This window comes from Staurois parvus, unplaced genomic scaffold (genome assembly GCF_062004578.1).
Source record: "Staurois parvus isolate SC_StPar_1 unplaced genomic scaffold, SC_StPar_1.0 ptg000670l, whole genome shotgun sequence".
Taxonomy (NCBI): domain Eukaryota; kingdom Metazoa; phylum Chordata; class Amphibia; order Anura; family Ranidae; genus Staurois; species Staurois parvus.
The window spans coordinates 1,770,758-1,783,255 of NW_028318466.1; the positions used below are offsets into that span (position 1 = coordinate 1,770,758).

At 45.1% G+C, this 12,498-nt stretch overlaps 1 protein-coding gene across 3 annotated transcripts in view; it reads left to right on the forward strand.

The window, feature by feature from the left end:
* The first annotated feature begins 361 nt into the window (after positions 1–361).
* Positions 362–12,498, forward strand: part of PIK3R4 (phosphoinositide-3-kinase regulatory subunit 4) — an 81,253-nt gene continuing 69,116 nt past the window's right edge. For 2 of the 3 annotated variants that reach the window (XM_089652060.1, XM_089652062.1), the window contains exons 1-2: positions 362–509; positions 11,143–11,904. In XM_089652060.1, coding sequence (XP_089508186.1) covers positions 11,190–11,904 — 715 coding nt within the window. In that variant the 5' untranslated portion in view covers positions 362–509; positions 11,143–11,189. Of the gene's footprint in view, positions 510–602; positions 624–11,142; positions 11,905–12,498 lie in introns of those variants that run through there. The other variant, XM_089652061.1, reaches the window with a different exon arrangement.

A 12,498-nucleotide genomic window follows, 5' to 3' on the forward strand; every position in this document is an offset into this window, starting at 1 on the left:
CAGGTTCTGGGGCAGATTTAATGCAGATAAGGCACCAAGTGAGTTTAATGACCACTTTAATCAGCCACAGAACCTGTGTCATTAATGTGTTCGGTTTTAAAGGGATGAGGTGACAACCTACACACGAGTGCAGTGATAATTTCCTCTCAGCAGAAGACGTATAATCACTCCATAGTTCACAATGTACTTATATAGAGAGTGGTACTTTCAACAGCCTCTCAGCACACAACAACCAATCACAGCCCGGTCCTAACACAACAACCAATCACGTTCAGCCCCCAGCAGCTCAAACGACCAGACCAGCTGATAATCTGCGATTCAGAGGCACGCTGCTATTGGTTTCTTCCTCGTCGCGCGCCTATTGGCCGTGAATCAGGAAATGGGTGGAGACTCACGCCTAGCGGGGCGGATACTGACGATTTAGCCTAAATTTTCTAAGCGCTTCCGGAGTAGAGGAACGTCACCCGGTATAACGGGATATAAAAGCCGGATGTGGAGCGGCGTCTAAGGTATGGCGGTACTGGTTTCCACTGTCCTGCTCAGTAAAGCCCTCAGTGCGCTCCCCAGCCTCAGAGAGACGTGTGTATTGTCCATGACAGAGCCGGACGGAAAGCACAACACAGGTCACGTGACAGCCTGAGAAATGCCAATGCTGGGATAGCTGTGCCCCTCTGTTAGCAGTGTGCTGGGGTCACCTCCTCTGGAGCAGGTTATAGAAATACATAGCTGGGGGGTCACCCTTCCCCTGATTCATGTCATAAGAACACATTGGATGATCTGTTATATGAAGGCTGCCTTACAGCTCTCCATTTCACCTTGTTGTCTGTGTACTCAGACAGTGAAGGCAGAACTGAGCTGAGTCCATGACCTAGGACTTGTTCACACCAGCAGCTGCGTTAGATGCATGGCCGCTGGTGTGCGCTGGGAGGAACAGTGCTGATACGCCGGTTCTGGTACATCACAATGGGGTTTTTTTTTTTCTTTTTTTTTTTTTAAACGTTAGAACTTTTTTGAAATGTCGCAAGTGCCATTTCATTCAGTGCAGTGATGTTGCAAACCCGCAGTTTGCGTCACAGCATAGGCAGCACAGTGGCTGAATGGTTAGCAATTCCGCCTGGTAGTACTGGGGTTGCTGGTTCAAGTCCCAACCAAGGCACCACCTGCCTGGAGTTTGTATGTTCTCCTTGTGCTTGAGTGGGTTTCCTCCGGGTACTCCGGTTTTCTCCTACACTCCAAAACATGCTGGTCGGTTAATTGGATCCTATCTAAATCGGCCCTAGTATGTGTATGTATGAATGTAAGTTAGGGACTTTAGATTGTACGCTCCTTGAGGGTTAGGGACTGATGTGAATGTACAATAAATTATAATGTGTGTGTGCAAAGCGCTGTGTAAATTGGCACTGTATAAGTACCTGTAATAAAAGAAAGTATTGTATTCAGCACCATAAGGCAGGGGTGTGAACCGACTTCATCGCAAACAAAGTAATTTGACATGTCTTTGCATTGGGGCTGTGCTGGGCAATGTTGCCCTGTGCAGCCCAATTCACCTGGTGTTAATGGTCCCTTAGGGTCCTTTCACCTGGATGGCTTCCATTATGATCACTGGGTGATCTGTGAGCTGATCAGAGTGGGCAGATGACAGGTCCGTGTCTGCTTAGTTTATACAGAGTGGACATGGACAGATCCATATGGAGGGTGCAGTGCTCCTCCATATAATTTACTATATGCCACCCACCTCATCCCTCTAAACCCAACCGCATATTAATTTATACAGGTTCTGAGGCTGGTTAAGGTGGTAATTAAACCCATTTAGTGCCATATCTGCAGTAAATTAGCCTCACACACCCTTTTGGAAAAGTAGACACCCAAGGCTATTATTATTATTATTATAAACCACAACTTTTTGGGAAATGAAGAAACATGATGGTATTGAGTGGGTTAAAATATGAAGCTTGGTAATGGTGCAGTAGATACATTAAAATGTATAGCTGATACGCAGAATTCATTAAATCCCCAATTGTAAATTACTGTTATTTCCTGCCTTTTCTCCAATTTAGAAGGAAGGGGAGGGATCAACAATGTAAACAGTGTACAGAGCCACTCAGATCAGCTCAGTACGTTGTTTAACGAGCTGCCCAATGACGACTCAGTTCAGTCAATAACAGCTGCCCAAGGATGCTTTCTCCAATGCCATTTATAAACAACACTAGGTAAATAACAGTCCACCACTTCGCTGTTCAAAAACATAAGACAGTTGCAAAGTGGGTAAGCTCCAAGTTGCCAATTTGGAGCTTACACAGGGTTTCATCTTTTTTTCTCTCAGCAGCTGAACACATTGGGAAGGAGAATATGTGTAGTTGTTGGGCTACGTTGCTACTCAAGTTTTTATTATTTTTTTTCTCAGGTGTTAATCTTTAATCCTAGATGTGAACCAGGCAGGGATCACCTGCACACTGCTTGCTTTTATCACAGCTCAGAAGTAATAGGCACTCTTCATGCTGCCTTTAAAATGGAACCTTACCCGTAACGACTTTATAAAGAATGTTCTTTAGAAAGGAACATACATTCCACATGAAGAACTATGTTACCAAAATTAGTGTGTGCTGTAAATTGCCTCAAGCATTGCTCCCAATTCTTCTTGCTGGAGGCTGCCATTTTGCTGAAGCCCAGAGCCCCCTGAGCAGCATTAAAGCTTTAGGCTGTCAGCAGATTGGCCTCTACATTTTTGATACAGTGCCTAAAAACAGCAACTGCGCGTGCAGAGCAGGGTGAGACAGTATATTACTGGATTATTAACGGTACAGACGCTTATATGAACATTTTACATAGCTATGCCTGCAAAAGGGGCCAGCCTGAAGTGATCTAGCGGGACTTGATTTTCTGACTAAAGTTACATTTTAAGCGATCCTTAGCTGACACTACACTGAATTTTTCCGGGCAAGCTATATCTGTAAAAGAAGAGGGTAAATACCTCTCTTGCCACCAAGCTTCCGAGAACCGTTCCCTTCATTAAAATGAAGTCTGCTGGGAAACTGACACTTCTATAGTAATTGATCTTCTTGGTGTCCTGCAGCTCTCACAGGTTCCTCCTGCTGACCTCCTCTTTGAAGGACCAAGAAGAGCAAGCCTCCCACAAATGTTCTTTTTCAAAAAGACTCCAGGGGGCAGTTTTAATGAACTGAGCAGTGCCTATCTAGCTATCTATTCACTGTGTTTGCAGTTGTTTTTACACAGGGATTCTCTGGTGGTTGTGTCCACAAGTGAAAAGATATGTTGTGATAATGAAATGACTATCCTAAATATTCTGTACTTTAGCATTCCTTTTTTTCCTGCAACATGCTGTCTGAGCTCTAGTTTGTGAATGTCAGAAGATTCCTCACAGACTGCTATGGGGAATCTCCTAACATACTCTTCGCTCAGCAAAAGGCAGGAGGATTTGGTGGAGACAGTGCACTGCCTGGGACAAGTGAGAAGCTATAATGCAAAAAAATAAGCACAGATCCTAGTCAAAGTAACTGTTCTCATTTTATAGAGTTCAGCGACGTAGTATATATATTGTATGTTTTCTGCATTTGACTTCTGAACTTTGTTGGAATGTTCTTGTACTCCTATTGCCTGTGATGTTTTGTTTCCTTCCATTTCTAAATGGTCATCACTTGCATACTTGTAATTCCCTTATCTTTTGAAAGCCAACCGCAAAACCTAAGGAATTTCTTTTAGGACTACTTAACACCTATAGTGTGCTCTTGTGTGCAGATATACAGCAGATAAAATAAGTATTGAACATGTCACCATTTTTCTCAGTAAATATATTTCTAAAGGTGCTATTGACATATTTTCACCACATATCAGTGACAATCCATACATACAACGAAATCAAAACAAATACGTTCAGAAATTTAGTTATGTGTACTAAAATGGAATGACACAGGGAAAAAGTATTGAACACGCTAACTAAACTTTAAATTCTTTGTACAAAATCCTTTGTTGGTAATAACCGCTTTAAGACGCCTCCTGTATGGAGAAACTAGTCGCATGCATTGCTCAGGTGTTATTTTTGTCCCATTCTTCCACACATACAGTCTTCAAATCTTGAAGGTTCCGTGGCCTCTTCTATGAAGTCTAAGCTTTAGTTCTTTCCATAGGTCAGGTGATTGGCTGGGCCAATCTAGCACCTTTTATTTTATTTCTTTGAAACCAATTGCGTTTCCTTGGCTTTGTATTTGGGATCATTGTCTTGCTGAAATGTCCACCCTTGTTGTATCTTCACCAACTTGCTAGGTGGCATCCGATTTTTTTATCAAGAATCTCTGTACATTTTTCCATTCATCCTTCCTTTAACGACATGAAGTTTGCCAGTACCGTATGCTGAAAAACAGCCCCACACCATGATGTTCCCACCTCCAAACTTCATTGTTTGTTGTTTTTGGGGTGATGTGCAGTGCCATTTGACCTCCAAACATGGTGTGTATTATGGCATCCAAAGAGTTACATTTTGGTCTCATCTGACCAGACTATATTCTCCCAGTCTTTCATTGGTTTGTCTAAATGTTGTGCAGCAAACTTTAAACAAGCTTCAACATGATTTTTCTTCAGCAACAGAGTCTTTTGTGGTGAGCGTGCATACAGGCCATGGCGGTTGAGTGCATTACTTGTTTTCTTTGAAACAATTGTACCTGCTAATTCCAGGTCTTTTTGAAACTCTCCACAAGTGGTCCTTGGCTTTTGTACAACTCTTCTGATAATTCTTTTCACTCCTCTGTCGTAAATCTTGTAAGGAGCACCTGGTCATGGCCAGTTTATAGTGAAATGATGTTCTTTCCACTTCCGAATTATGGCCCCAACAGTGCTCACTGCAACATCCAGAAGTTTAGAAATCCTTCTGTAACCAATGCCATCAGTATGTTTTGCAACAATAAAGGTTACGAAGGTCTTGAGAGAGCTCTTTGCTTTTACCCATCATAAGATGTTTTTTGACACCTTGGTAATGAGTCACCTTTTTATAGGCCATCAGTTGAGACTGAACCGGCTGATATTAATTTACTTTTTTTTTTTTTTTGCACCTCCCTCTCAATGTGTTCAATACTTTTTCCCTGTGTCATTCCATTTCATTACACACAGCTGATTTGTTCTGGTTTCTTTGTATATATGGATTGTTACCAACATGTGGTGAAAATTTCTTGTCAATAGAACCTTTAGAAATTAGTGGTGCACCAAAATGAAAATTCTGGTGCCGAGACTGATACCGAAAATTGCATGTGGCCAAAAACTGAAGTGTGTGTGTGGGCTCAAATGTTGTGTGTGGGGTTTTTTTTGGTGTATTTTTATTTTTTGTAACGTATGATTTTATTGCTATCACATGGAGGACCAATAGTTCCCTATGTGATAGCATATGAGTGACAGGTCCTGTTTGTAGGGGGAGGGGGGGTAGTGTGTGCAAGGAGAGGGCAGGAGAGGAGCAGTGTATATAGTGATGGAGCAGTGTATACACTCCGGCTCCCTCACTGGCTGCCCCTATATGTCACTGCCAGTTTTTAAATGTAATTAACAGCTTTTTTTTCCCCTTCACTATAGCTCCAAGAATGAGCTGTCCTTCTCCCCTCCACCAAAGGAAGCTATGGGGCAGGGTCACTGGGTAATGTCACTGGGTGACCCCCCCCTTAGTTTCCTTTAGCGGAGGGGACAATGACTCTGAGCTATAGCGAAGTAAAAAAAAAAAAAAAGCTGGTAATTGGATTTAAAAATAGCTGGTTTTTCAATTTTTATTACCAGATTTTTTTTTTCCCTTCACTATAGCTCTGAGAATGAGCTGTCCTTCTCTCCTCTGCTAAAGAAAAGTGGCGGGGTCACCAAGTGACATTGCCCAGTGACTCCACTATTTAAAGAACGGCATTGTTTTTAAATCCAATTACTGGCTTTATGTTCTCTCCTCGCCTTTCAGGACAGCACCTGGAGAGAGATCGTAGCTCCACCCATAATACAGGAAACACCGCAACTTAAAAGTCCGCCTCTTCCATGCCTTCAGTTATGGTGTTTCCTCATGGTGGAAGCGCTGCAGGAACGTAGGTTATGAGGGGGCTGCGCTCTCTGCAGCGGGGAATCTTGAGGACCAGCTTAGCTCCTTCCTCCGGTTGAGGAGGGGAGGGGTTCCGACACCTTCTCTCCCCTTTTCTGCTCAGGAGAGCAATGACCAGCTAGGCAGTCCTGCTGCTTTCTTTCCCTTCGCAGGGAGAGAGTCTCCCGGAGTTCCAGGCCATGTGAAGCCTTCGGGAAATTTCCCAAGGTCCTGGCAGGTGCGGCCGGTGGGGGATGCCATGCTGGTGGGCTGGACTTCTGGCAGGGGTGTGGCTTCATTGGTTCCAGCCACTGGAATGCAATTGGAGGAGGCAGGTTGGCAGATGCTTCCAGGGCACCAGCAGACACTGGTGGGAACGTTAAAGGACCACAGGTCTTGGCAAACTGTGTTCTCTGCAGGATAGAGGAGACAGAGGGTCCAGCAGCGGTGGCAGGAGCAGGCGCATCATGCACCAGCCTAGCCCAAGTAGCGGGGGGGGGGGGTTACAGTGGTGCATTCTATCCTTATTGTGGGGCTCCTTTTTTTGTTTTTTTATTGCCTTCCCTGGGAAGCCTGGTGCTGTGGCACAGAGGTGACTCCGCTCTGTTCCACGGCTCAGGGGGATGACTTGGGGGTATTGTGGACTAAGTCTTCCCTCTCCCCTTTGCACAGCGGGTTAGGAGGTTGGGCTGAGGAGGTTCCGGCTGGACAGGAGCCTGACGTGGATTTTTCCTGTTGTCCTGCCCCTTTTCCTATATTTCAAAACAAGGCCACGGTCAAGACAAAGGGGATCACGTCAGTTAAAAGGAAGTGTCCATCTTGTAGGAATAACCTGAGAGATTCATGGCCAAAAAGTAAAGCATGTGTGGCAGATTTAGTAAAAGAAGAATCTTTTCAGCAATGCAGTGACATGTTTGCATTTGTCATGAAGGAGTTGTTGAAGATTCTGGGGTCGTTCTGATCCTTTTTGGATAAACTGTGGATGCTTCACCCAGCTTTGCAGCAGAGCACCTTGTCTAGTCCACGGCAATCCTTTTCAGGCCAGAAGGAAATCGGTGACTCAGAGGAAGAGCGAGCTAGTGTCCTAAACAGTCTTCCCAGTCCATCAGGTATTATCAGACTCAGTAAAGAGAGAATGGAAGGATCCAGAAAGGGGCCCTTTCTTTACCAAATCCCTAAGAAGGTTTCCCTTCGAGGAAGATGAGTCCTTGGTGTGGAATAAGAAACCGATGTTGGATGCAGCCTTTTCTCTCAAGTTTCAAGGTACACTGGCTTGGCTTTTGAGGATATGGGCATTCTGAAGGATGCAATGGATAAGAGGGCAGACTCACTCCTTAAAGCGTGGGACTCTTCCCTGATCAACCTCAAGTCGGCTATAACCTCCACGGTAGTGGCGAGAAATGTGGCGTACTGGTTAGAACAGCTGAGGGATCATGTCAAGGCAGGGACCTCCAGGAGGGAGCTTTTGTAGTCATTCCCGGTCTTTCTAAAAGCCGTAAAGTATATGGTTGACGCTTTTGCAGAATCTATCAGAATGACAACCAGGTCTTTGGCATTGGTCAACTTGGCAAGGAGAGCCATCTGGCTCAAGGCCTGGTTGGAAGACACTGCTTCTAAGGTGGAGTTATGCGGAATCCCCCGTTTTGGGGACCTGCTCTTTGGCGCAGATCTGTAATCGGTGCTGGATAGAACGGCGGATAAGAAAAAGGCTTTCCCGTTGAAAAATAACAAGCAATCGGTCATAAAGCATTTTCGTCCTTTTCACAAACCCAAAGAAATGAGGAACAGACTCAGAAAAGAAATGGGAGTTTCCAGAGAAACAGGGGTAAAGGGGGGGGGTACTCTTAAGACCCCCAAAGCGGTTGTCCAAGAGCCAATTACATCTCTTCTGGTGAGAGGGAGGCTTCGGGCCTTCTCCTCACTGGGAAAAAAAACATCAAGTGCCTTTCGACCCCACCAATCAGATTTTGTGACCAGTCTCTCAAGGAGTCAGGAGATGGCCTCAGCAATGACATCCCTTTTGAAGGAACTGATGCAGCAGGAGGTCCTCATTCAGGTGCCAAGGGAACAAGAAGGCCGGAGGTTTGACTTGCATATCTTCTTCTTAGTCCAAAAGCCTTCAGGGAAGTTCCATATAATCTTGAATCTGAAGTTGCTGAACAAATCTATTTTGGTACAAGCACTTCTGCATGGATGCAATTTTTTTTCAGTGAGGAAATTGCAGTTCCTGGGTTGCTTTATGGCGACTATCAATCTGCGGGATGCTTACTTTCATATTCCGATAGCATAGTCTTCTCAAGTTCCTTCAACTGGCGGTCAATCTGGGATCGTCCATCTGGCACCTGCAGTTCAGGGCACTACCCTTCGGCCTCTCATCTTCTCCAAGCTTGTTCACCAAGGTCATGGCAGAAGCACTAGAGCCTCTGAGGTTGACAGGAATTTCGGTGATGCCATACTTAGACGGCCTACTCGTGTTTGCAGAAACCAGGACGCAGGTGCTGTTAGATCTTCAGACAACTCTAGCTCATCTGAGAAGCTTGGTATGGCTGTTAAATCTGGGAAAGTCCAACTTGATTCTGGCCCAGAGAATAAGGTTCCTGGGATATGTCATAGATTCCGTTCAACAGAGGATATTTTTTCCGGAGGAGAAAATAGAAAGGATCCAGTCTGCCCTGAGGCAGTTTCAGTGCAACCTGCTGGTGTCAGTCAGAGTGGCCATGTCCATTCTGGGACTGCTTAACGCTGCCATCTCAGCAGTTCAGTGGGCCAGATTCCATTACTGCCCCCTCCAGGTTGACATTCTGAGAAAGTGGACATATCAAGATCCTCTGGACACTCCTATAAGACTTGCTCCAAAGGTGAAGAGGGCTTCTTGGTGGCGAGATCCAACCAATTTAGGGAGGGGCCTGCCATGGTCCTTTCCAAAGGCCGAACACTTTACAACAGCCGCAAGTGCATGGGGGTGGGGAGCCCACTCCGGAGATCAGTCAGGCACAAGGCCCGTGGTCCAAAGCGAAGGCCAGGAAGTCCTCAAACTGGAGGTAATTGAAAGCCATCCAGCTGAGTCTTCTTTCCTTTCAGCAGTCGGCGAAAGGGCAGTACATTCAGGTCCTATGGGACAATACTATAGCGGGCCTGGACGTGCTAGCTCATCCCTGGAATTACCCTTTGTCCTACGTGTTTCATTTCCCCCCCCCCCCCCCCCCCATTTCAGTTCATTCCTCTAGAGCTTCAAAAGTTCAAACTGGGAATCACAAATCTAATCCTGATAGCACCCTACTGGCCTTGGTTCTTGATGCTATTGGAATCTATCCTCCAGACCCCCCTGGAAGCTGCCGATCAGAAAAGATTTGCTAGTCCAAGGGCTAGTGCTACATCCAGAAGTGGAGCGGTTCAACCTAACAGCGTGGTTCTTTAAGAACTCCTTAGAAGAATTTGCTATTGGATAAGCTTATTGCCACCTTACGCTCAAGCAGGAAAGAAGTGACTAGAGCGATATATCTGAAAGTATGGAGAAGGTATAACTCCTGGTGTTCAGAGAAGGGTTTCCAGGTGAACAGTCATGTCAGTCCTGGAATTTCTCCATAAAAGAATGAAGGGCCTAGCTGCAAGCACCCTTAAATCTCAAGTAGCAGCTTTACCTGCATTACTGGAGAAAAGGTTATCCCAGGAGGTGCTAATTTAGTGTGGGTGTGTTTTTTTTTTTTTTTTTTCTTTGTAAGCTTTGGCCAGAACCAATCCAGTTTCAGTTATTTTTTCTGAAATGGGATTTTGTCAGTGTGAAATTTTAGTTCTAAAAACCATTTTTCTGACTGCCATTACATCAGTTCGAAGTATAAGTGAGATTCATGTGCTGTCAATTTCCGAACCCCTTTTTTTTTTTTTTTTTTTCTGGACTGAGTGGCCCTCAGAATGAATCCGGGTTTTCTTCCAAAAATCTCCTCGTCCTTTCATTGTATGCAGGAAATGGTATTGGCTACCTTCTGTACAGCTCCAGCTAATCCAGGGGAAGAGGCATTTCATACGCTAGACGTGAGGAGATGTCGTCTGAGATTTTTGGAAGTGTCCAAGGGGTTCAGAAAGTCTAACTCCTTGTTTATACTCTTTACGGGAAACTGCAAAGGGGAGAAATCCTCCAAGAGTACTCTAAGCAGATGGCTCACAGGCCATCAAAGAAGCCTATGGGGCATTAGAAAAAGTTCCTCCGGAGGGGGTTGCAGCACACTCTACAAGATCAGTGGCGGCCTCTTGGGGTGAAAAGGCTGGTGCATCTCCAGAACAGATTTGCAATGCAGCTGCGTGGTCCAGTTTTTCCACATTTTATACTTCTTCTTTCTTCTTTTCTCCTTCTCCTGTCAGAGGTTATTCTGCTATAACTGAGGGCATGGTGAAAGAGGCGAACTTTTAAGTTACGTTGTTTCCTGTGTTATGGGTGGAGCTGTGCTCTTTCCAGGTGCTGTCCTGAAAGGCTCCTAGAAATAGTCACTGGTAAGTCTAACTAAGGATTTTTTTCTTCACTATAGCTCCGAGAATGAGCTGTCATTCTCCCCTCCACTAAAGGGTGGGGTCACCCAGTGACCCCGCCCCTAGGTTTCCTTTAGTGGAGTGGAGAATGACAGCTCATTCTTGGAGCTATACTGAAGGGGGGGGGGGGGGAAGCCGGTAATTACATTTAAAAAGACAGCAGTGACATTTAGAGGTAGCTCACTGTATACACTGCTCCTCTCCTGCCTTTCTCCAATGCCCCCCCCAACATCTGCAGTAAATACAGCCCCCTATTGGCACCTATAACAGCAAAATGCCGATAGGGCTATTATCGGCTGATATGTTTCGGCCGCTGAAATTTCTGTGCTTCCCTTTTACAAATATATTTACCTGGAAAAATGGTGGCGTGTTCATTAGTTATTTTACCCGCTGTACATTTTGAATGGCACATGTTACAGAAATTTGCTTTAAGTAGTTCTTGCTTTACTGTTTTATGTTCTTGTTTAAAATTTTAAATCTCTTATAATTCCATTTTTTAAAACTGATTTTATCTTTCTTCTTCTTTTTTTTTTTTTTTTTTTTTTTTTTTTTTTGTATTTCAGTTGCCTTGTAAATTCACCAGGTTACAGATGAGAAAAGTGAATGCATCATGGGCAACCAGTTAGCAGGAATTGCCCCATCTCAGATCTTGTCTGTGGATAGCTATTTTTCAGATATCCATGATTTTGAGTATGACAAGAGCCTGGGAAGTACACGGTTCTTTAAGGTTGCTCGGGCCAAGCACCGTGAGGGTTTGGTCGTGGTCAAAGTATTTGCTATCCAAGACCCATCTCTTCCACTCACCAATTATAAGCAGGAACTTGAGGAGTTAAAAATTCGTCTTTGTTCGTCCCAGAACTGCCTTCCTTTTCAGAAGTTTACCCTGAATGAGAAAGCTGCTCTACTTTTTAGACAATATGTTAGAGACAACCTGTATGACCGTATAAGCACCCGGCCTTTTCTAAACAACATTGAGAAGCGATGGATTGCATTCCAGATCCTAACGGCTGTGGACCAGGCACACAAATCTGGTGTGTGTCATGGAGATATCAAGACAGAAAATGTAATGGTTACCAGTTGGAACTGGGTGCTTCTCACAGACTTTGCAAGTTTCAAGCCAACGTATCTTCCAGAAGATAACCCTGCAGATTTCAATTACTTCTTTGATACTTCCCGTAGAAGAACTTGTTATATAGCCCCAGAGAGGTTTGTGGATGGAAGTACTTTTTCCACAGAGGACCCTTCTACACCTCTGGTTGACCTGACAAACAACAACCAACGAACTCGGGGAGACCTTAAGCGAGCTATGGATATCTTCTCTGCAGGTATTATTATTATTATCATACAGTAATTATATAGCGCCAAAGGGTTTGCTCAGCCCTGTACATTAGCGAGGGGGACAGAACATGAGACCATACAATACAATACATGAGGAGTTCGAGGGCCCTGCTCTTTCGAGCTTACAATCTAGGAGGGAGGCAATAGTGGTACAGGAGGAAGTGGCTGTGGGGGATGGAGTGGTAGGAGGAGTGGAGGAGATCGGTTGTTAGGTGAGGGTGGGGTAGGCTTCCCTGAAGAGGTGGGTTTTCAGGGTGCGCCTGAAGGTGAGGAGGGTAGGTGATAGTCTGATGGATTGGGGTAGGGAGTTCCAGAGGATGGGGGAAGTCCTGGAGAAGTCCTGCAGTCAAGCGTGGGAGGAGGAGACAAGGGAGCTGGAGAGTAGGATGTCCTGTGAGGAGCGAAGGGCACAGGTAGGGTGGTATTTGGGTATCGGGTCGGTTAGGTAGTTTGGGGCAGCGTTGTGAATGGCTTTGTATGTCAGAGTTAGTAGTTTGAATTTAATGCGCTGGGCAATCGGGAGCCAGTGAAGGGATTGGCAGAGGGGGGTGGCAGATGTGGAGCGGTTGGTGAGGTGGATG